The sequence below is a fragment of the Fringilla coelebs genome, assembly GCF_963513975.1.
Source record: "Fringilla coelebs genome assembly, chromosome: 1".
NCBI classification, from domain to species: Eukaryota; Metazoa; Chordata; class Aves; order Passeriformes; family Fringillidae; genus Fringilla; species Fringilla coelebs.
This window is the reverse complement of record NC_140028.1, coordinates 90,376,414-90,400,856: the sequence shown is the minus strand read 5'-3', so window position 1 is coordinate 90,400,856 and position 24,443 is coordinate 90,376,414. Positions and strand designations below refer to the sequence as shown.

Sequence of the window (24,443 nt, the reverse complement as noted above, 5' to 3'; positions counted from 1 at the left end):
AATGATCTCTAAGATAATCACATTGAAGTGTTAACCCAGTATGGCCAAATCCACCACTAAACCATGTTCCAAAGCATAACATATACATACCCATCTTTTAGATACCTTCAGGGATGCTCCCTCAACCACTTCCCTGGGCTCAACCAGTGCTTGAGCTCCTCTTCCATGAGGAAATTTTCCAGCTAGCCGTCTAAACATCCCCCGGTGCAACTTGGGGCTGTTTCCTTTTGTCATATTGCTTGTTGCCTGGGAGAAGAGAACAACCCCCACCTGGCTACAGCCTCCTTTCAGGCAGTTATAGAGCACGATAAGGTCACCCCTGAACCCAATTTTCTCCAGGTTCAACAGCCCCAGCTCCCTCAGCTGCTCCTCAATAGACTTGTGCTCCAGGCCCTTCCCCAGCTCCGTTCCCCTTCTCTGGACAAGCTCCAGCCCCTCAATGTCTTTGCTGTGGTGAGGAGCCCAACGCTGAACACAGCACTCAAGGTGTGGCTTCACCAGTGCTGAGTACAGGGAGCAATCGCTGCCCTGCTCCTGCTGGCCACACCATACACACACAGGTATCATCCTGGCTGGTCCAGGCCAGGATGCTGCTGTTGGCCTTTTGGCCACCTGGGCACAGGCTGGCTCTTGTTCAGCCAGGTGTCCACCAGTGCCCCCAGGCTCTTTTCTGCTGGGCAGCTTTCCTCCTCTCCAGATCCCTCTGCAGAGCCTTTCTACCCTCAGCAGAATATTCCTGCCCAACTTGGTGTCGTGTGTCAAGTGACTGAGGGTGTCCTCAATCCCCTTGCCCAGGTCATTGATGAAGATGTGAAACAGGACTGGCCCCAGCACTGAGCCCTGGGGAGCACCACGGGTGACCAGCTGCCAACTGCATGTGACTCCATTCACCAGTACTCTCGGGGCCCAGCCATCCTGACAGTTTTTAACCTAGCAAAGAGTGCACCCATCCAAGCCTTGAGCAGCCTGCTTCTCCAGCAAAGTGTGTGGGAAATGGTGTGAAAGACTATAGTAAAGTATAGGTAGGCAGTATCTAGAAGACTGGAAAGGAAAAGAGTGAAGGAAAACAAAAGGTGCATGTGAGACGCCAGTCTATTGCTGGTTTTGATTTGTGTGTAGAATATGTGTGAAACATTCTGTACCTCTGAAACAGGTGGCCAGAGTAAATATTTAAAGAGATGAAAATTTTTAGATTAAAATAATCCCCCCCATCTGTACTTTAGGTGTAGAATTCATGTTGGTGGTCTTCCATGGTGTGGTTGTGCTCAAGAGTTTGTCTGTGTTCAGGTGGTGCTAAACTTCCAGATTGTGGTGTGGGGTAGTTAACCTTCAGACTTTATAACACTGCAGTTAAACCCTTTGCTTTCTAACTTTTGTGCCAGCTCTCCTAAATGGGATGGTGCAGAAAGAAAAAAAATCACTAATATTTTAAAACAAAATAACAAAAAGTTTTCCTGTACAACTCCCATGACTGCACAGCTGAAGTTTGGACAGGCATGTTACTGCATAAGGAAATAGAGCTTTAGCTCCATGCCTATGTATATACAATCCCTGCTATTTATTACATGCTTTCATAAGGAACATTGTCATCCTAGCATGGTGAGAATGCAGTCTTGAGTAAATCCCTTTTTTAACTTACTGTAACTTGTGTTTGTTTTGCTGCTTGCCCTGGAGACTGGACTTTTCTACCAGCCCAGAGCAGTTCAGCTTGCAGGGATCGGGGAGGAACGCAGGGAAAGCATTGCCAGCAGGAAACCAACCCAGAATCTGTTAGCACTGGGAAGAGTGTCCCTGTATAGTCAAGAAACACCCAGGAGCAGAGTTACACATTTCACATATTGCTGAGATGTGCAGGATGGCTCCTCTGGACTGTGGTCCCTCTGATGTTATCCGATATAGAAAGCTTTTAATACGGTCATGTTGAAATTGTCTTTGTTTAGGTCATTTAATGGTTTTGAGATCTTTGGCTTGTGTTCGTGGGGTGTTGACTGCTGATTTTCCTAGCATAATGGCTTTGTGGGTTGCCTCTGACCGTGGGCATTGACTGGAAATACAATTGAATGTATTTTTTTTTTCCCTAAGCTGCCTTAGGACTGGGAAACAGTGAGCTAAAATAGGTGTTGCTCTATTGTAACAACATGGAAATGTTAATGCTGAGATGCCTTGTTGGCATTAGAGTAAGTGATGTGGAAATAGTGTTTTGGAAACATTGTGAAAGTCTTCACCCAACCACTTAGTTAACTAACCACATGATGCTGAAATTTGCTCAGATGCTCTCCTTTGGTTTCCTGATTATTCAGTAACTTTAATAATGAAGAACATACCAGTAATTGCAATCTCATCTATTTTTAAAACCAACTAACTCCAAACCCTCCCTTACATTTTTGCTGTCTTCTCTTATGTTGCTGCTTTGTGCTCCTCTCTTCCCCAACAGTTTTCCATCTGTGCATTTATAGTTGACATCATTTGTTATTGTATGGTATGTTCCCAGGTATTGGGATTTTGCATCACTTCTTCAGATGCTCCCAAGGCCTGTCCTGCATGCGTCAGTCATCTCTCCAGATGACCAGAGATGAGTTAGATCATGACTTGAGAAGAATTGTAGATTGCTTCTAGAAGTTTGTGTGTATCACCAAATACAGTAAGGTCAGCAAATGTGTACCAATGTAAATGAAGCCCTGCCTGTGCTGGAATAGTTAAATCTTACTTGCTAGGCTCTTATGAGAAGCAATCCACTTGAGTCAGCACAAGCCCCCTGTAATAAACTAATTTAAGCAGATTTAGCTATTCTTCACACACTGTTTTTTGGTGAGCAGGGCATTCCAGTTGCTGCAGTAGGGTCAGCAATCCCTCTGCTCTGCTAACAACTGCAGCTGAGAAGCAAAGGGCATGGTGAGCTGCAGTGGGAGCAGGAGGGGGCACGCTGTGTGCAGGTTGTGAAGCCATAATATCCGTATTCTGTGTGGGTCACCCTGGAGGGTATGGCTCAGCTCTCACAGCAGAGCCCTTCTGCATGTGAAAAAACAAACTAACTTGTAGCCACAGACAGATTGGAAAACATTCAGTGTGGAAGGCAAATAAATAGGAGGGGATAGAAGTCTCTGTAATAATGACTAGTATGCAGAAAGGGCTTTTGTGCTTTCTCTGGCTTGTCGCAGAGTAGATGAAAAAGTGACATTTGCTGCTTTTTCTAAATACCGAGAAGTGGAAATTCTTTTTCCTTTTTTTTAAGCAGTCTGTATATAAAACTGTGATTTGATATTGCAGCATTTGTGGAAGTTTAAAAACGAATTCAGCAAAACTGTGAAGTTGACATTTATTTGACTAAGATACATTTTAGAGAGGATGTTGAGATCTCCATGGTGTGGTTTTAAGCTACCCTTTGCAATTATTAGGAATTAGTAATTGGCCTTTCTCTGAAGGCATCTAGTCTTGATCAGTTAGAACCAGAACAGTGTATTTAAGGGATCATAGATGTCATTTGAAACGTGAGTTCCTGTATTGTGACTTAATTAAATAATTCATTATTACTGACTTAATTAAGGCAGTGTTTATTCAGTGACTTTGAACTGTTCGGTGTTTCAGTTCTTTTAAAACTTTGGCAGCAAATATGCACTGCTTCTCTGTATATATAAATTATTATTTCATGTAAGTCATTTTAATATATGAAATCCTACACTGACTTATAATGCAAGTTGCTGTACTTTCAAATTTAATTTTAATGAGTTTTTTTTTTTTTTTAATCTCATTTGGCTTTTAAAACAAACATTTTCTATTACAGGAATATAGTCTTATTTTTATCAACCCTGATTTATTCTGCCTAGTTATTCAGGTCTGGTGGTTGGTCATGAGCCCAGCTGCCAGGGGAGAAGACAGTGAGAACTGGGGTTGAGATGAGCCTAGTGGGCAATGGACAGGTAGCCTATGCCAGCTCTTCAGCAGCTGAGAACGTCATGGGCTTTGACAGGAGCCAGGGCTTGCTGGCATTGTGGTTTAGAGGTTGAAAGGCACAGCCATAGAAAAGCAGTAGAGTAACTATTTGTCACTTTGATTTGATTTGGCTCTTGAGGGCTTGCTGATTCCTTGACTGTTGCCGAGTGCTCTCAAGTAGCCACTCCTTGGAGTGGTTCAGCTTTCCAGACTATGCAAAAGAGTGTTTTCTCACTCTGCTGCTTTTCTCTCTTTATAAACATACACAACTGTACCACTCAGCCTTTAAGATATATGAATGCCTGCTGCTTCCTGTAGTGTGGTTGGTTGGTCTTGGAGAGTCAAACCCACATGGGTTGATGCTCCTTAAGTGCACCAAGCAGACCTGTATGTCCTGTCCATTGCACTGATGCCAACTCATTAATGGTGATAGGAGTGCTTGAGTATCACTTGGCAAAACTGTGAGGTCCCCATCCTGTCCTGGGGCCTCCAGACCTTTCATAGCTCCCAATTGATGCACAGCAGTAAAGAATGTGGCTTATTGCAGTTAGAGATAACAGGAATGGCATTTGAAGGAAAAGGTATCTGAGGGCAAGCTGAATGTATTTGATATAAAAATGATTGAGTGGCAATAAACTTTATAATGGCCTGCTTCAGCATGTACTTTCTCTCCAGTGCTTGAAAGGAGGCTTTGGGTTGTGCCTTTCATCACTTCAGAGTAGATTTTGCAATTATGCTGCCCCTGAAAAACCTGTAGAACATGACACCCATTCCCAGTATTTATCAGTATCTCTCATTTGTAGTTTTATGCCTCTCTTTTAGGGCACTTGTTTTAGTTGGTTCCAGCGGACGATAGCTAACATCAGTTATCGGCAATATTACTGCGTCCTGGAATGGTGCTGCTTATGATGAATAATGCTTGGCAAACTGATACTTTTTCCTTGAGGAACACAAATCATGCTTGTCTCCCAAGTGAGCTGATGGTTTGGCAAGGTGAAGGGATGAATAAAAATTGCCTTCCAAGTGCATGCAAGTTGACAGCCTGAAAGGTGATTTTCTTGACTCATATACTTCAGGTTCCTGGGTTTTACATATGGCAAGTCTCCAGAACAAATATTACTTTTGGAAAACCTAATCAAATTCTGCCATAAGAGTTAAGTTACTGAGTGTCAGGCCTCAAATGATATGCTTGATTTAGACTTCTCTGGAGTTCAAAAATTGTAAATTTTATCAGCAGTGGTTTCATGGAAAAATGCAATGCAAAAGTTGAAACTTTTATAAGAATAAACTTAGGCACTAGGGCTTTTAGAGGGGGGTGAGTTCAGCATAGAAATATAATCTGTTCTGTGTTTTTTCAAAGTTTGCCTTCATTTCCTTGGGAATGCTTTGAAGGGGATGCTGTCACCCCACGTCATATTGTGTTTTTATGCTACAAACCCTTTTGTAGTATCATGTGCTGATACTGAAATTTGTTTTATTTGGTGGGTCACAGTTTGAGATCCCTTTAATGAAAAGGAAATATCAAAAGGAATTCAACAAAAGGGGAGAGAAAATGTAAATTGGGTCATTTTACTTTCTCCCTGATAGTCTTATGCTGGCTAGAAGAGACAATTTAATACAAAAATTGGTGTGTCGTTTCAACTTGTGCTTTGTGTATTAAGAAAAATATGGAGCTACCAGTTTACCGACTCTTCCCCAGAAGAAAACCAGAACATGTTTTTGCTCTGTAGGTGCAGATTTTAAAATAACATATGCAACATCTACAGCATGTGGCCACCACATAGATAGCCCAAGTCAAGAGAAATCTGGTGTAGTTCACAATTAACATAAGTACACTTTGTTTGGGAAAAGAAGAGAAAGACACGATGCAGGCTTTGAATTAGGATTTAAAAAGGGGCAGTCAGAGTGATTAGATTGGAATTGGGGAGGTCCAGAGCCCACTGTCAGTCGTAGTGCCCAGGCAAGCAGTGAATAAATGGCCTTGTGGGAAAAGAACATTTGTCTTCAGCTGTGGCCAAGCTTCCAGGACTTAAGAGACAGCAGCTCACTGGGGGAGGTGTCTTTGCTCTTGCTCTGGTTACACTTCACTTCGTTGTCTCTTTTGAGGTGAGCTTGGTTGAATGCTTGGTTATGCAATGAGTGAGTGCACTGGTGGTGCTGGGTGGTGATTTTCCTGAAAACTGGGTTCTGAAATGGTGTGGCACTGATATAGTGCTGGTGGAAATTCTTGAACTGCTCTTAGTAAGTGTTTTCAGTGCGGTACTCTGATCTGGCTCATCTTGGAAGGGGCAGCACAGCCCCCCTTCCCCCCCATCTTCCCCACCACATTTTATTTTCTAAGGTGCAATTATAGAGAGACTGAAATGGCTGTGGGAGGGAAGTCCTGTCAGCATTTCTACGAGGAAATACAGCGGTGAAACAAAGCTTTGTTATGCCATATCTGAAACTATTTGGGTAGAGAGATGAGAGAGCATTCTCCTCGATACAATTGCAGCTCCTCTGGTTATAAGCTCTTATAACATTGAGTAAATAGTGAGCTAATAAAATTGTTTGGTCTCTTTCATCCCAGAGCCTGCTGAAGAGTACTGTTTTAATTGTTCCTTAAGTATGAGTGGTTTCACTGCCTATCTGCTGTTGTTTGGAAGAGTCATGTTATATTGTAGTTACTTGGTGGCATAGAATACACAAAATTTGTTTAATGTTATGCTTGCAAAGCTCCAATGCTGTGTTCCGTCTGTGTGACTCTGCTTGCTGTATTATTGCTCCAGGAGAGAAAAGGCACAAAAGGGAGGGCAGCTGTGGCCTGTGTACCTTTGCTGCCCTGTGTACTTTTTCTGGCAGTCTGGAGTTTCTGTAGATGAGTGACACTTGGCCAGAAGAATCAAATCCAGAAAATGGACATTGGATGTTCACTTATTTGGGATTTAGGATTTTTTCCAAATGATCGTAGATTGCAGTAGTTGGAAGCACCAGAATGAAGAGCAAGATGATGTCAAATTGAATCAAATGGTAGCTTAATTTTATGTCAATTCACAGTTAAATGTAAAATACTCTCATCTATGCTAGTCATGGGAATTCTGTAAAAGAAGGATAAACTTGACTAAGCTGCGTCCCTTTTTTGAATGTGACAGGATTATAAACACTATTGCAAATGCTCCTATTATAGGTATTTTAGATTGGGGTGTTAGAGTTAACCAAATCAGAAACAGGAAGGTTGGCAAATTTTTATTGAAGTGCCTTTATGCAAAATCAGTGTTATCAGTCTATCTCTTTGCAAGACAGTTGCTTTGGGCATCAGCTGTCTATTGTAAGTGTCACATGAGAATTTTTATAAAATCAATGAAGGTTTTGAATATTGTGTACTCCTTTGTCATGTTTGCAGGACTTCTCACTAATGGCCAATCTAAAGGATTAGGACCAGGATCAGAACAGCTGGAGAATGAGAAGGACGACGCATCGCAAGTGTCCTCAACAAGCAACGATGTTAGTTCTTCAGATTTTGAAGAAGGGCCCTCAAGGAAAAGGTCAGTAGTGAATTATAATTAAAGTAGAGCATTTCTTCTTTGCCCCTTTTGTCTTAGACTGTTCTTTATGTTATCAGAAGGGTATGATTGCACCTACTGCCCTACCGTAAATGGACTTTCCAGCATGGATTCCTTCTATGAACAGCAAAGATACAGCAAACTTTGCTTCACCCATTGGTAGAGATGGTTCTTGTTGCTGTTTTGGAAAGCATGGAAAAGCAGTTGTTATTTTACAGTGGATGAATGCGAATTTAAAGGCCTTAAACTTTCTCCTCTCCTGGCTTTTGCCACTCAGGCCCTGTCTATATGTATGTGTGTGCAATTTCAAGGAAAGCATCACTAAAGTAGTTACTGTTACTGTTGCTATTTTTAGTTTTCAGTGAATTAAACCGTGTACAGTTAAAAAGATAGAAAAGGGCAAGACAGATACTTCTGAGAAGAGGAACTTCATAGTAATGTGATGCAGTGGCTATTGGTTGCAAAGAACTACTTTGAGATACTGCTGCAGCAAGCTGCCTTCTCTTTCCTAGAAGTCACTGAATGTGCAAAATGTGGGTTAAAATCATAGACCTCAAGCCAATCAATTACAGAAAATATGCTGAGAATGCAGGCGGCCGCGAGTTGTCCTCTCTGAAGTTAGAGCGAAAACAGGCTGTGTAGAAAATGCCACTTAAAAGAGAGAGAAATGCTTCCTCAACCTTTTTTCCTCTGCACTTCTCACATCCTAATTCCAAACCAAAATGAATTATATAGTTATAATAATAATAATAACACCAACAGTTATCTTTCAAACAAAAGAAGTATCCCTGTTTTCTGTATGACTGTATAATTCCACTGAGAAGTCTGATGGGGTGAGGAGGAGGACACCCTCCTGTTCCTGTTCCAGTGTTTTCCATCCTTGGTTCCCACAATCTTTTCTGGAACAAACTCAGACTCTAACTAATTATGCTCACTTATCTCATCAGGTGTATCAGAATATTAATTTATATTATTTTATATTTTTTATATTTGTATATAAATACAAAATTTGTTATTTTCCATACTGAAATTTTAGACTAGAATAGAAATAGAATAGAAATTTTGCAAGGCTTATTGCACCTTGCTGCTGATCAGGGCAAAGATATTTGTGTTCTGCTTTTGGGCTTTGTGAGATACAACAGAAGATTGAAAATTATTTCTGCTGAGCTGTTTAGGTGACATCTACTGATAGTGTGATCCTGGGAGACCATGGTCATTATTTCATGGCCAGCCTGTTGCTTGCACATTGTCTTAAAGAATTTCTGCTTCCCTGTACGCTTAGTTTGGCCCCTCATTCCTCAGCTCTGTTGGCATAATGGCTTGCAGGGTCACACCATGAGTAGCTTCAAGAAGCTGGTTGGGATTAAAAATCATAGCAAGAAGAAGATGAATTGAAGCTTTTTGACAGGTTTCTACATTTTAACCTGCATGAGACTTTAATCTCTTGTTCAGAGTGTGGTTGTAGGAGCAGCTGCTGGTACAACAGGGAGACATCCTCTTCCTCCTTAGGGGCTGGCAAGGGGCAGGAGGGCTTGTCCCTTACACTTCACCTGTTCCTGGTGCCCTGCACAGTCCAGCTTCAGAAATGAGTAAGGTTTCTACATTACCAGTGTCCAGAAACTGCACTTGAGTACTCTGGGTGAAATGTTTTTCAAAGAGTAGGTTTGGGCTGAGTGAATTCAGACCCTTGAGAGGCAGCTAGGTGGTTCAGGCATAAAAATAGGGAACTCAGTGCCTTTGGTACTTTTCAGATTAAAATGAACAAAAAAACCCAGCTCCAGCACAGACCCAAGACGAAGACTTTTTCTGGCTTTCATGGAAGGCAAGGCATCATTTCACTACTTCTTCAAGCATCATGAACTGTTGAAATCATATTACAGTTGTTACTTCTGTTGCTGTGAAGGAGTTTGTTCTTGTTTTGTTTCTATTTACGCCCAACACAGACTTATATCTATTTTTTTTCCTCTCTGAGCTTCCTCTTTGCAGGCAGACCTTTTCTGGGCTCCTTCTCTTAAGCTGTAGGTGGAGAATGTTGAGTGTTTTTATGTTGTCTTTTTATTTCCTTTTAGGCTTTTTGTTTTGTTTAGCTGAATATGCAGTGTTTCTTCAATCCAGGTTATTTTGCAATCCCAGAAAGAGTTGTGTCAGGAATATTGGGTAAACAAAGGACATGCAGGAAGATGATGAGGGGGCAAATGGGACCGAAATGGAATCTGTGGGTTGACTGCCTCAGTTTACCAAGTTTTGATAAGTTATTTCCTCCTTGTCTTCCTCCAGGGTTTCTCAAAATCAAACTTTTCAGTTGACTGTTCAGCTGTGTGTATAACTAGTGACAATGCTGTGATAAAATACATGTTTAAAGACTGTAGCTTTAGCAATGTACTCTGAACCAGCCATTATATATAAGTTACTGTTTATTTCTTTATAGCTTGCAGGGTTTTGTTGGGTTGGTTTTTGGTTTTTTGGTGGTTGCTTTTTTTTTTGGTGAGATTTTTTGTTGTTGTTGTTTTGGTGCATGGCAGGAGTGGTTTTTCAGAAGCTTGAACCTGTCATCTTTTAGAGGAATAAGTCACCTGTATTTCACACTCATGATCGAAACAAGAGTGCTAAGCAAATAAGCACAGTGAATACAGGAATCTGTTGTGAAGGGCTCCAGTTTCTTTAATAGTATAAGACTATGGTTTGACCTTTCAGTGAAATGGCAGGCTGGTACTGTGGAGGCAATCTTTCCCCAGTTTCTTCTTCCCGCCTCTTCCCAGCTGCTGTGTCTAGGAGTCCTCTGGCCCCTGTCCATCAGTTCAGGGACTAAGCTGGCAGCATTTCCTCCCCCTGAGTAGAGCAGGTCACCTTACAGAAAGGGAGCAGGGATTCATGCATGTGTGCAGCATATGTGTGGTTTTAGATTGCATTTATAGTTGATCCTCCAGTTTCAGATATAATTTGCACAAGAGCCTGGATGAACAGCAAGTGTAAATTCTTGTAGCAAACTGTGTAGAGGGTGAGTTTCCTAGCAGGAACATTGCCTTGTGGTCTCACTGTGCCAGTCTTCCCTGCTGTAGATTTTCCTTGGGTCAAATACTAGGTAGTGGATGCTCCCAATGAGTTACTGGATTTAGCTGTAGATAGGTAGGTGCTGGCAGGCATCTGTGGGGGAGGTAAATCCCTACCAGCCTGGCTGTGGACCAGTGAAATCATCATTGACAAGTATTCCTTTTTTCACATAGATATGCCCAACAGAATAACACAACAGTAGAACCCCCAGCCAAGCACACCTTACAGTTTATCAATCTATTTATTTTCCAGTTTCAATCCCTTTTCTAGTAACATAGCTTGATTGAAAAGCCATAAAGAGTACTGTGGTGGAAGGAAGGAGGTGGCTGTTATGGTGAAAGTGTGCAGATTTAATTTAATACTGCAGATTTTGTTTGGAAACTCACTTTGATACTTTGTTTGTTGGAGCAGGGTTTTTGAATGCAATGGCCTGACACTGTTAGGCTTCAAATGGTTCCAACTAGTCAGTTTGTAGTCAGTAATTAATACCTTTGTTCTCTGGGGACTGAAGGAAGCTTCTTACACAACCGGGCTTAAATCTGATGCAAAAATTCCCATCTCTATTTCTTTTTTGACATGTATAATTTTCTACTGTAACAGTATTTGTGGTGCTGCAGATTTCAGCTGGTGGTGGTGATAAAGAGGAAAAGGAGTACATGTACAGCTTTGCCCCTTCACAGCCTCCAGATAAATCCAAAAACTGTAAGCCCTTCTTACAGAGTAAATGGAGTTTGAGGAGGATTGGTAGGGGCAGTAGTGGCAAGCCCAGTACTTCAAAATACTTCTATTTGTTTGAGTTTACACTCAGAAGGATGGAAAACACTTGCTTTGATCTCAGCTGTGTGTATTACTAGTGGCCAGGTCTGAGGGGAAGCAGCAGGGTAATCCTAAGTAGTAAATCTTACTTTCAGCCAGTAAAGGTGAAAAGTGCCAGCATTTTATTCTGACATGTGGCAAAAGCCAAGCATTGACATGTAGCTCTGAATCTGTTGTGCAATAGTTGCCATGTAAATGAGAGAAGTTGCTGGTCTGTTCAGTGCTTTAGGGAGAGATGAACAAAACTGTTAGTATATGGGCTTGATAAACTACCAGATCATGTGGTCTTCACCATGTAAAGATCACACATTTTTCAAAACCTATGAACAAAATTTTATTGCTGAAGGAGAAGTGTAGCTTCCATATAGCTGCATGTTTTTGTTGTGAATCTCCAGTTTCCAGCTATGATTCTCAGTTGAGAAAATCAGTAGGTAACTGGCGAAAGGTGTTTGGTCTCTGTGCTGGATGCTCGTACATTTTTATGGGCAACTCTAAAGGCTACAACCACTGGCAATTAATAACAGTGTGCAGAGACAGCTGTAGGTTTTCTAGCAATGAGTTGCCCATCTTACCCAGTGTAGTGGTTTTGGTTTTTTAATTTGAGATTTTGAGGAAGGGACATGCAGAGCAGACTTGATGTGACAGTATGTTGATCCTTGGTGGTAAGAGGCTATTGCTTGCTTCCTGTTACTAATCAGGTGGCTACACATTTACATGGCCCCTTCCCAGAAACTCACACAGGGAATTGCCAAATGCACAAATGCATTCATCTTTTATTGTGAAGTTGTGTTAGTAGAGGGCTCTGCGAGGCAGGAAGAAGTTGACTGATTCTGGTAACTGTTAAACTTCAAAGTAGGGATTTTTTAAAATTTAATGTTAGACTATTCTCTGTGTTAAGGGGGAACAGATATTGGCTTAGTTTAGGAAAAAATTAGAATTAGGGAAATTTCCTCACCAGAGTGGACAGACATTGTCCACTGGGCCAAGGGTGTGCAGAGCTCCCGAGAGAAGATGGTCTGTCCAGGTCTTTTGCTGAGAAGGCTGTTGGCTGCAGGAGAAAGGAACAACCCACTGGGGAGCAGTAGCATTTTAAGCTGTCACAGCTAGATTGGCCAGAAATTGCTTATTAGGAACCTTCTGAGGCCTTTAATTAATACAGCAGCTTTCTGCTAACGGTCTCAAGCATGTGACAGTCAGAAGTGTGATTGTGCACTGCAGCAAGGCCAGCCCATGGGATGTGCTCCTGCTCTTTGCCTTGTGCTGCCTGCCTGCTGCCTCCTCCTTTCTCCATTTTTTTTGAATTTTATTTTTAGATGCCAGTTTAACTCCCTGAACTGGCTCATTGTGGAGCTACAGGAGGGTTAAGGTTTGTCAGATGAAAAGGTGGTGGGAGTATGTGTCCAAGGAGGGGGAGACAAGCATGCTGATCTCCCTTGGCTGGTGGCTGCACAGCTGCTAGGCTGGCAGAGCTGTTTTGCACCCTCAGCATAAAAAAAAAGCCAGTCAAGGGTAGGCAAGCTTTTGCATATTAGGCAAGCTGCTAATTTAAGTGGTTCCTTTTAGTGATACATCCTTTTCAACTTGATTTGCAAAGGACTTTCTTGCAGTAGAGCTGTCAAAAGGTTGAGGGGACTTAGGGATGGGGGGGTTTTCCCCTCTTTTTTCTTTTCTTTTTCTTTTTGTCAAATTGTTTTTATAGTTAATAATGAACAGTCTCTTTAGCACTAGACTTAGCACCTTTCATGCAAGATGTAAAACAAGGTCAATCCTGTTCCCACATTTGTAAGTTTGTGAGGGATTTCTGCTTGGTATTGTAGGTGATGGAGAGAGCAGTGTATTATGACTTGGGTGTGAAAGCAGGAGACTGCTCGTAATATCAAAGTGTTTTTCCAGGACCTTTTTAGTGAATAGTCTTTTCACTAATTGGAGCACTATATAATGTATTTGTGTTCAGCTGTTGCCTGCTACAACACAATGTAAGCCCACTTACCAACCAGGTGCTTCTGTTATTTTTTTCTAATTTCAGTAGGCACTGCAGATCTGCACTAGTTGTTTGTGTATGAAGAACTGCATTAATCCACAATAAAACCAAAATGGCAATGAGATTTATGTGTAATAATTTTTTAACACCCCCCCCCACTGCCCCCCTTCTGGGAATGCTGATATGATTGGAATATATTTTCAGTGCTGCACATTTATATTTAAATAACAAGCCTTATAAACAAAGCAATAATAGTCCATTGGACTGGATTTGCAGAGGAATAGTAAAAAGACAGATTACCTGCTTTATAATGCAAGTCAAGAAGATTATTGTATATAGTTTGAAAAGGAAGAAATGGGGTGATTAATGTTCTTTCAGTATTTTCATAAGGAACAAACAGTAGTTGTGACATGAATTCTTCTAGCCAGCATGTAAAGATATAACAAGGTACAATAATCTGGGAACACTTGAACTTTGTGGGTAGGCAGCTATGTAAACAACTTGTTTGAATAGTGATTTAATAATTATGAAGATATGATTAATAACAACCTGAGATGTGTTATGCCATGTCCAATTCCAACTTGTTTGTTGTCACCCACCACCTTCTTGTCTTTTCAGAAGTCAGAGTTGCAGGGAAAGGTCTTATGACCTTGAGTTTGGACTCATTCACTGAGGGATCAAGGAAGCTTCCAAACCAGATGGGATAGGTGGAGTTGTTTCTGTCGTTCTGTCTATGGCAAACACTCCTTCAGCTGCCTGCTTAACCCATCCCTAACTGTGATTCACATAATTCATTTCTCACCCCTGTGTATAACAGGCCAGATGTTGATTGCTTTAATACCAAGGAGAGGTTGCTCTAAAATTACAGAGGAAATAGTTGAAAAAGACACTTTTTAAAGCAAATTTGTTCGCCAGTGTGAAAGAAATTTTTCTAATGCAAATGCACCATTGTTGATATTAAACTCTAGCCTGATGTTTGGGCTAACATAACTCTTTGCTAATTCTGTTGTGGTCCCATGTTCTATGCAAAGATAACAAATTATAGTAAAAAGGAGAGCATATTCCAATATTTTAAAGTGGAAGTGTGTCCTAATATGATGAGTTTTAAGAATATTGGTGGTGGACTGTTTTGTTTTGTTGTTGTTTTATTTTGGCTTTTTAAATAAGCATTTGAAGATTATATTCATACTATATGCTGGTTTGGCATACACTGAACTATAGAAAATCCTGTTCACTATTTATTCCAGAGCAGGAATATATGTGGCTGATGTGGACAATGTATAAGTGATAGGAATATATTCTCAACATGTTCCTTGCAAATGACAGCATAAATGTGGGCTACTGCTGATTGACCAAAACTGACAGCAGTGTGAGTATTAATGTTTTTTACGGGTCAGATCAAGATTCCAGGTAAGGGTGTTGGCCTTGAGACTCTCAGATGGATGACAGGCTTGGAGCTGTATGAATACTGCTCAGAAATAGGCCAGTCCATGTCACCAGCATCTCAGATTACTTGCAGGAGTTTTCTAAGTCTGGACTGAATTTGAGAAGTATAAATCTCCATGTGGTAAATACCTCCTTTAGAATCTTCTCAGGTCTCTTGTATTGGATAGAAAAAGGGCAGGAGTTTTACACATATCCCCTGGCTTATGCTGGTATGGTGCTTTTCCTTCCTCTTCTTCCATTGTTGCATCCAGTAGCACAGGATTTCCTGAGGGAAACTAATTGTTTTTTTTCTTCTTAGCCTGAACATTTGTATATTTAGTTTTTTTAGCAGTATGTTTATTGTTAAGTAATTTGTACAGTAATGGTCATGTCAGGATTATGTTTTGATTTTATGCTTTTTTTCTTTGCTCTTCTCTCTTGGTATTTGTTCTTGGCTCTGATTAAATAAACTAAAGCTTAAGGGACCTTTGACCATGCGGAAAATTATTTGGAAGTTTCTTATTTTTTTCCAGTTATATTACAGTCTATGTTCTCTGGTAGCATCCTTCTTTCAGCTTTCAGACAAGTTCTCCCCAGAGTTTCATAGTTGTAGTTACTATGGAGATATCTGTCCATTCTTTCTTTTCTCCTCCCTTGCCCTTCTCCTTTGCTAGGAGCTCCTGCAGCTGTTATTTATCTTTTCAATAAAGTAAGTAGACTTTGTACAGACTTTGTTTCTAATATCTCTTCTGTTGCAACATGTAATTTGCCTGTAATGCTTTCAGTTTTTCATGAAATCCTGTAGGTATTTGTTTATATGGATGAAACATTTGGTATATGAGTAGGAAGTGAGGAAGTCCCTAGTTAAAAGGGTCACTTCTGGAGCTATTATCTGATTTGATCTTTCTTCACAGTTGAAGAGCTGTTCATTGAAGTCATAATTCTGTAAAATGAATTAACTGGTAACATTTGTGTGTATGTATGCTGAGTGTCAAGGACAGCTTTTAGAATTCATTTATTTTAAATGGCAGCTTTTGGAATTTAATATAAACATATTCTGGTGCAAGGAAAAATTTCTCGGGTGAAGAAATGAAAACTTGAGACAACACATCATTAGCCTTTTAAGTCAGAGAGACTTTTCTTTGCACCTCATCATAATTTGATAGCTCTTTATAAACAGGTTTATATATTCCAGCTTAACAGAGAAACACGGATGTTTGGGTAGTCAGCTATTCTGCAACAGTTATTTTCCTTTGCATGTGTGCTGTTGTATTTCTAAACCCCTTCTTTTGGGGAGGCATTATTTCACTTGGTGTCTGTGGTTTGATATCACTGCTTTGCTGAATGACTTAGATTTGAAATGGGCTCTCCAGCCAAGAAGTTCTACCACAACTGCCTGTCTGAGCAGACATCCCACCTGGAAAGCCAGTGTAGCTGCACTGCTCTTTTGATGGATGTGTTTCTTATGGTAGCTGCATCTTCAGAGGCTTTTCCCCTCTTTCTTTGAAGACATCTTGCCCTAGGTGATGATTATGATGTTGTCTGTTTTCCTTTGGCCTGCTGACTGCTATGCCCTGTCACCTGTGGCTTTGCACCATCAGGAGCCTACTGAAAAGACCCTCTGTTATACCAACTGCATAAATAACCTACCTTGGGCTCTTGGTCAGATAATGCACATCTCTTTGCCTCCCACTGAGAGTCTTGGGTTGAAATTGCAGCCTGAAAGCCTACAAGTGATAAATAATGAGGGGGCATGTCCTTCCCTTGACCCTGTTTGTGCTGGGTCTGGCATGGTTTGTCACCTGGCCAAAGCAAGCAAAGGCAGGTGGTTTTCTGCAGAGTCAGTGGAACTGGTATTGGACAGATTTCCTGGGCACCACAGGGAGCAGAGCAGAGGTGGCTTTCGGGAAAAAGATGGACAGGAGCACATCAGTCCCTCTGGGGGGTGGCTGGTTACTCCAATCAACTCAGCCCTCCTCGCAGTTTTATTCTAAGCAAGCGAGCCATGTCGTTTCCTTTGGCCTTTCCTATTCCTTGTGAGGCAAGAAAGAGACTCTGAAACCCTTTACTTTTTGTGTCCTGTGCTCTTTTATTATGCTTTAGATTATTCCCGGCCTGCTGACAATTTGTTCTGCAAGTTGTCAAGCAAAATGTGCATTTTAAAATAAATTACTCTAAAATTTTAATCAACTCTTTTTTTAGAAGGGAGTCTCATGTTTTTCTTTTGCATACGTCTAGTTCGCTGTTAAAGTAAGCAGCTGGGACTTTCTTGATTGCTTCTATTTTTAGTGACATCTTCTTTACACCTGCACATTGAAAATCATGAGGTTTTCTAACAGAGATTGAGAAATCTTTCAGCCTCCCTGATTCTTAGGTCAGAAGCCTGAAATCAACCTGGCCCTCTAATTGCAGTGTCTTGGTGTGGATGGAGTTCTTATGTTTGTCTTACACTAGAAAAATTGACCATTATTGATTTTCCTTGAAAGCTAGTTCATCCCACCTGGTTAATTTATAACAGAGCAAGAAGGCAGGCTAGGTGTGGCACAATTTTTGAGACTCTCACTTTTATATCCCTAGGCCTGTGAAATCCTCTCATTACCTGAAAATTAAAGTATTAAGTAATATCTAGGCAAATGTTACCATGCAATCTAGGTTTGATTTTTATCCATTTTATTTCATTTCTGTTAGAAATCCTGCTGTTAAATTCACTTTTGAAACATGTGCTATATGCCATCTCAGATTAAGAGTATTTAATTGCTTCCAGTTTCCAGGTGGACTACAAAATAAACTTTAAAGGTGAATCAGATGAGAAATGGAAGAAGAGGGGAAATAGCATTTGAGTAAAGGTCACAGTCTTCTTATCAGACAAATCAATTTAAGTAATTCAGAAAAAAAACCCCACATGAAAAAAAAGTTTGGTTTTTCCTTGAAGCTTTTGGTTGCAGGACCCTCCTAAAACATAAATTAAAACATTTGTTCTTCTTTGGGCAGTACAACCCACAGTATCTCTATGTAGCCTAGGTACCAGGTAGCCTCGTGTTCAGGTTCTTGTGTGGCCTTGCACAGTACTTAGTGGCTCTATGTCTCTTCCATCTTCAAGTATAATTGGCTGAGTTTTGAGCAGTTAAAGATTGGAGTAATAGTTGTCTATTGTTTTCAAGGGCAAAGTATAAGTAAATTATATTATTTATATCTGTTTTGAATATGTGTCTATTTCGGGCTTCATTTATTGCTCTTCCTTTTTCTGATCTTAAATTAACATAGATATTTATAAATAAAGAAAAAAATAAATTCTCTCCCCAAAGGAGGATTTTGAGAGTGCTATATCAGCACAACTGCATTCAAATCCATTTTTAAACAACAAGAGTTAATTCCTGCATCCACTGAAAGTGCTTATTTATTATTGATTTCAGTGGATTGGACATTTTCCTAAGATGTCTGCAGGCTGAAGAAAGCTATAAATTAAGTGCCTGTGGTTTGACTGCACTTGGAGTAGCCCTTCAGAGAATCTTGTTTATTTTCCTTTTCAATTATCATACTCTGTGTCAGCCTGCTGCAGTTTTACACCACAGAAGGAGCCATCAGGAAGTGATGCCGTGTACCCTCTGCCCTGTGTTTCTCCAGGCTCTTACCTGGCTGGTGTCATCTTGCTGCCTCTGCTCAAGGTGGTCAGTGTGAAGTCTGAGAAATTGTTCATTGATTGGATGGCTGCCAGCCTGGGTTTCACACTTGTTGGGTGCTTGAGTATTTCAGTGGCAGAGGAAGGCATCCTCTTCACCCGCAGGATTGCTCGTTTGAAGCCTTTTGTGCAGAGTCTGCGTTGGAGGTCCTGCGTTGCATCGTTTGCCCCGAAGCTGCAGCTGTGCAGGGTTACTAATTCAGTGGGACTACAAAGAGAATATTCCATTCATAGTAAAAAATGGAATAACCTCTCCTTTACACTTTCTTCCAGTGTTACGGGGTAATTCACTGAAATTATCTCAATATTTTATAACAAAATTACTCCATTGTATCCTAAGCCATCCTGTGTTTCGCTTATTTCAAGTCACGGAAACTTCTCAATATGGAACTTTACTCCCAACTATGGTCATTATTTTCATCTTCTTAATTGCATCTTCTTGAGCACTGGTTCCCAACCCTTTTCTTTAAAACTGCTTAGTTTCAGGAAACTTTAGGGCTTTTGCTGTTTGACGTGTGTGGGGGGGTGTGTGTGATTCCATGGTGTTACCTGCTGTCTGCAGTTCTAGGCTTCAGATTGATTTGCTCCTCTGTCAGGTTTTTACGTGCCATTCAAAGCCCTCTGCCAGCCTGGGGATGCAGCTGTATGCTAATATATCCCAGTTTCAGCAAAACATTCATAGCTCACTGCCAAAGTACTTGGTCCTCTTAATACAGAGGGAGGAAGTTTCTGGGATGGGATGGGTGAGAAAGGCAGGGTCTGGATCTGTTGCTGTTTCTTGTTTCTTCTCAGCTCTGGGAGATGAAGTTTCTTTTCCTGAGACGGAGCTCTGATGTTAGAAATGCAGCTCTGTCACATCATTATTTCTAATTTTTAACATGAAAAAGGCAAGTTGAAAGGGAATTGGTTACAACTTCTTGTTATTCTCTCTTCAAAAAGGAAGTGTGAATGTAATCTTCACATACCGTATCTTCATGTAATGATTTTTAAAGGCCCTTTAGTCTGAAGTAGTGTTTGACATGAGGACATGCAACAGTATTTCAGTATCTGGGCAGATTTCCAGACCCTCATACTATGTGCTTGTTCTGACCTATCCTTTCCTCTGGGTGTTCTTTTTCTCCAGGGCTTCTCACTGCTGGGGGAGACAACTTGACATTCCCAGCTTAAAAAGCAGACTGACAAAAATTTCTTTAAGTTGAAGCTTGAGGACACACACACATTCAGGAATATTTTTTTCCCATTTCAAATAGAATATCCTGTTGAGTTAGACACCTTTCTTGGGAAAGAGGGGGGAGGACAAAATTATGGAGAGCATTCTAGCAAGATGCTTCAAGGAAGTAGATCAAGAAGGGAGGTGCTGAAGATGTAGGGCAGTGTTATTCATGATTCCAAATAAAATATAGGAAAAAGAAAGTCTTGTCTTGCCTTCCTGGACACCCCAGCCCCTCCCACCCGAGTTACTAATAAGGGTAGTAGAATCCCTCTTTGCTTTTCTCACTCAGGTTCTTTTTTTTAACGTAGTGTGAAAAATGTTTTGCTCTCTGAGGTAACCTTTTCTGACAGTTTGCTGGTTTTTGTATGAAAAGCACAGAACCCTTAGGTCCTTAAAACAGAAATCCATTTTCTGTTTGTATTCCTCTCTGTATTTCTTTACTGATCCTTAGTCAGTCCAGGATACGTGAATTAGTTGATGACTTTTCTGCTTTGTTTTCTTCCTTGTTTGTTCTTTACTCTGCTGTTTCTCTGGACCATCCCAACCTTTTCTACTGAAGTGTTTTTCTGCTAGGTTTTATGCAACGTGGTTTCCCAGTATGAGCCTTAATGAAAACTAATGTTTATGGCGTTTTCTGAGCATTAGGTGAGCTGCTGTCTTTAATTACGAAGAGCTTGGAGATGAAGGAGGAAACCCACTTATTGGCAACAAAGGGCCCTAGGACTGTTTGTGCTTGGCTCATTCATCTCCCTCTGCTTCGCAGACAAGTGAGACTTTCTGAGCATTTGAATACAGTTTATTCTATCAATTAGAAAAGAACAAAACAAAACCTGTCTCTTACATTGCTTAAATACCTATTAAGCCCATGAACAGAATACTAATTTCAGTGGTTCTGTATAATGAGCTCTAAATTTCTGAGTCATGTCAGCCATGGAACCTCTTTACAAGGACATGGAAAATCCCAGGAAAAAAAAAAACCTAATGCTTAATTATTTTGATGAGTATAAAAATGAAAAGCTCCAAAGCATTGTCCCCCAGTGGTTATTTTCCAGATTGAATATAACAGGGAGGATTTATGATTATGTTACTGGGGTGGATGAAACACAGAGCAAGAAGGTCTGAGCACTGGCAATACTCAAAGCCAGCAGCACACCTCATCAGCTGACAAGCCCTTGAAAGTTCTTAAGTGGGATGAGATATGAGATTAGATGGAGTTTTGTGTTTCTTTTCTTCTTGCCCTCCCCTCCCTCCCTATGAATGCCAGCACATATAAATCATGGTGCTTAGCTGGTGCAGAAAGGTGGTGTTGCAGTGCAGAGCAATGCTCTACCAGCTCGATAGGAAGGCCGAGGTGGTATTTGAGATGTATGTGTGAGGGTCCTTTACCTCTGGATGGGTGTTGCCTTGAGTTCCTGTGGATTTTAATTAGGCAATGCAGTGATTCTGGGCACCACCTGCATTTCAAAAACATAGATGTTACTTGAATGTCATTTTTTCTTCCTTTTAATGCACCTACAGGCGACTTGGTTCAGCTGCACAGTCCCCATAGAAGAGGCTGCTGAGTGCACAGTGACAGCTTGTATGCTCCCTGTGCATCACAGAAAGTGTTCTGCTCATTCCTCTGGAAAATGTTGTTATATAATGCAGCACGGTGCTTTGCCATGTCTGCTGGGGGATCACCCCTCTGTTAGGAGGGTTGCATTGTCAAGTTGGGTGTTTTAAGGATATAATTTAGCATTACTTAATGATACGTGAAATGTAACTTAATGCATTTATCACTGCTTTAAATTTTCTGGCCTTGCACAATGAACATCCCACAGTGGGAGCTTCATTTTCTCCTTAGACTGTATTATTGGTATTACTGGCAAATGTGCTCATTTATACTACGGAGAGAAAAATAAAGGCAGGGAACCTTGAGAAATGCCAGCTAATAAAAAATAAGACAGTTGTGTTTTCTAATAAACAATGAACATAGTAAAACTGGTGATGCTGCAGGCATCTTGTGTTATTGATGAAAACAAACTGCTTACTGACATCTGCAGCAACCAGCCCTTGAGTGGTGGCATCCCAGAGCCCCTCAGTGCCATGTGTTAGGCAGAATTGCTGGAATTCACAGTGTGAGACTTTCAGGTTTTGAAGGGGTTTGATTTATTTGGTTTTTCCCCTCAGGCTTTATTTTTTCTTGCAGATTTATATTTCTTATACAACTGGAAATATAAATAAGATAGATATAATAAATAATATAAATAAGAATAGGGGAATTGCTGTTCTTTTCTTGTAGATGGTTTGAAAAGCCATAGGTATTTCTTTTGGACAGCTGATTACTTTAGCCTTCTGAAGTCCCTATTGTTAACAGTTACAATGCATCAGTACTGCTCTAGGATAGCATTTCACATGCTGTAGTCTCTTCACCGCTTCTCCTGAAGAATTCCTTCTCTCTTCTGCATCCCACCACCTGACACAGAAGTGATGCATTTCTGCAGGTTGTGAACATCCTCTGCTTCATGAGCAAATTCATTTAAGTACCGCAGCTTCTGCATGAGTTTGCTCTTTGCACGAGGAGACTTGGGTTCAGCATATGTAGCTGCTGCAACCCTGCTGTATTATGAGACTGATTAATTAAGTTTTCCTATTTATGCTGCTAGTGGTACAGTATTTGTAGATTGATAGGTTCCCCTGTCTGTCCTTCGTCTGTCCCGTCCCCTCCCTCCCCCCCCCCCTTGTTTCTGAGATTCTGTAAAGTGAGATGCCATAGTTTTTATTCATCTTTTTTGTCTAGAAGCATGTAAGTCAATGGAGGGGAGCGTACCACTTTGTTCTGTAGTAGAATTCAAATGATTCATTTAAATAATGATAAACTCTAACTTTTGACACATCTCACTTTTCATGGCGTCTGTCTAGATTGGGGAGGTTGATGTTCTGGGTCAGCTGCAGCTGTTCCAAAGACAGATCCTTGAGCATAATTTTCCTCCATGGAGTGGAATGCAGAACATTAAAAACTTGCCAAGAAATACTTTTAGGGAATTCTCTCTTACTTGCTGAGAGAGGGGTGTAGAGGAGGAGCTGCCTTGACTTTTTGCTTGTTCCCTATGACCCAGGGAACCTCATGGCCACTGTGGTGGCAATGACACCACAGATCATCTCTGCTGCATTTGGCTTGTAGAAGATTATAAAGCTCACTATCCTCCTCTCCCTTCTTCCCCCCCCCCCCCTTCTGGTTTTCTCTCTAAAACCTCCTTTCTTCAAGGAAATGATTGTATGTAATAATTGTCTGCTGAATCCTTCTAAAGGAGCTGCTCAGTAAAACTGAGTAGTCATTAATTTAACACTCCAGTGCTGAGCAAATGTGTGAGCTACAACAGTTGCTTTGCTTTGCATCTGCACTTTGAGGGTGTTTGCATTCCACTGGTTTCTTTAGGATTTAGAAAATCTTCCTTAAAGGGCTAAAACCTGAAATGGTCCAAAACTCTGAGTTTTCTCAGAACCATATTTTGTGGGTATTATGGTGTTTGGATCACCAATTGTGGTAGCATGGGTTCCTAAATCTGCATGAGTGTTTAGCTTTGGTTTTTGATTGCTTTTAAAGCTTTTCTTTCCCCTTGGGGAAGGGGAAAGGTATGTAAAATGCAGTTAATTATGACAGTTTATTATCTCATTAAATTATGAAATACCTTCTACTAAGCTTATTATAGTAATCTAAAAATCAGCTATTCATATTTCTGATGTTTGTTTCAATCATGGCTTTTCACTGCAGATAACATGCATATGTATATGTGCATGTGTGTGTGCATGTATATGCATGTATAAAACATCAAATAAGTAAAACTTACCCATATAGTTTAATTTTATGTAGCCTAAAGCATTATTAACCACATCAGTCATGTCCAGCTGTCTAAGGTCACTCAATGGCTAAGAAGAGAAATACTGTTAGTGACCCACTTATTTCTAGTGTAGCTTCTGATCTTGCAGATTTATGTAACAATGACACATGGGAGTGCTGGATGACATTTGAAGCTGCCTGGCTATGAGGAGTCCCTTGTGGGAAGGGAAAGAGCCCAGGTGAATGCACAAAAATGTACATTAGCATGTTTGGCAAAATTCTCACTTAGATTTTGAACCCTGCATTAGATCAGGGATGTCTCTGTTTGGTATGGTTTTAATACTGCCCGTATAGAAAATCTGAGGTTGGAGTCATTACCTTTTCCAAAGTATAGAATTGGAATATTTAGAGATGGAATTGCAGCTTAAATTTCTTCTAAAGGCCAAATCTCCCTCTGTCTGCAGTAGGAAACCACCACAGAAAATATCAGGTTGTGGGGTAGGTTGGCTGGAATCTGGTGTAGCTTTAAAAGGGATTTTGGATTTCCTGATCCAGAATCATTCAAGTCTTAGTGGTGGTGCTTTGCTGAGATTTTTAGATGGCTTATGTTAAGATAAATTAAGATGCAGCTTTTAAATTAATGAAGTTAAACTGGCACAAGAGGCTGTATGGACAGGCTGTCTTTTTGATTTATCTGTCAACAAGGCCCTGGTTTAACCTACTCTTAACCCATAACGGTCCACATGGATTTGAACTGATTTAACAAAAATTAAATTGGGGCAGTCTTGAGTTGCCAGCAAGGCCTCAGGAGAAGCATCTCTAGTTCTGCCTTTTGGCATTGTCTTCCCTTGGTAATGGTGTGATAAAAGATGCATTTATTTTATTTGTTGACTTTGTTGACTTAATTCTCACCTTCAAGCTAGTAAGATTTCCTCAGTGCTAAGGGCAGTCACTTACACAACCCGTATTGGTTGCATTTGTTTGTT

General features: G+C 40.7%; 1 protein-coding gene across 2 annotated transcripts in view; it reads left to right on the top strand.

Moving 5' to 3' along the window:
* Positions 1-24,443, top strand: part of JARID2 (jumonji and AT-rich interaction domain containing 2) — a 210,937-nt gene that overhangs the window by 112,070 nt on the left and 74,424 nt on the right. For both annotated transcript variants that reach the window (XM_084218428.1, XM_084218429.1), the window contains exon 3: positions 7,313-7,454. In XM_084218428.1, coding sequence (XP_084074554.1) covers positions 7,313-7,454 — 142 coding nt within the window. The remainder of the gene's footprint in view (positions 1-7,312; positions 7,455-24,443) is intronic.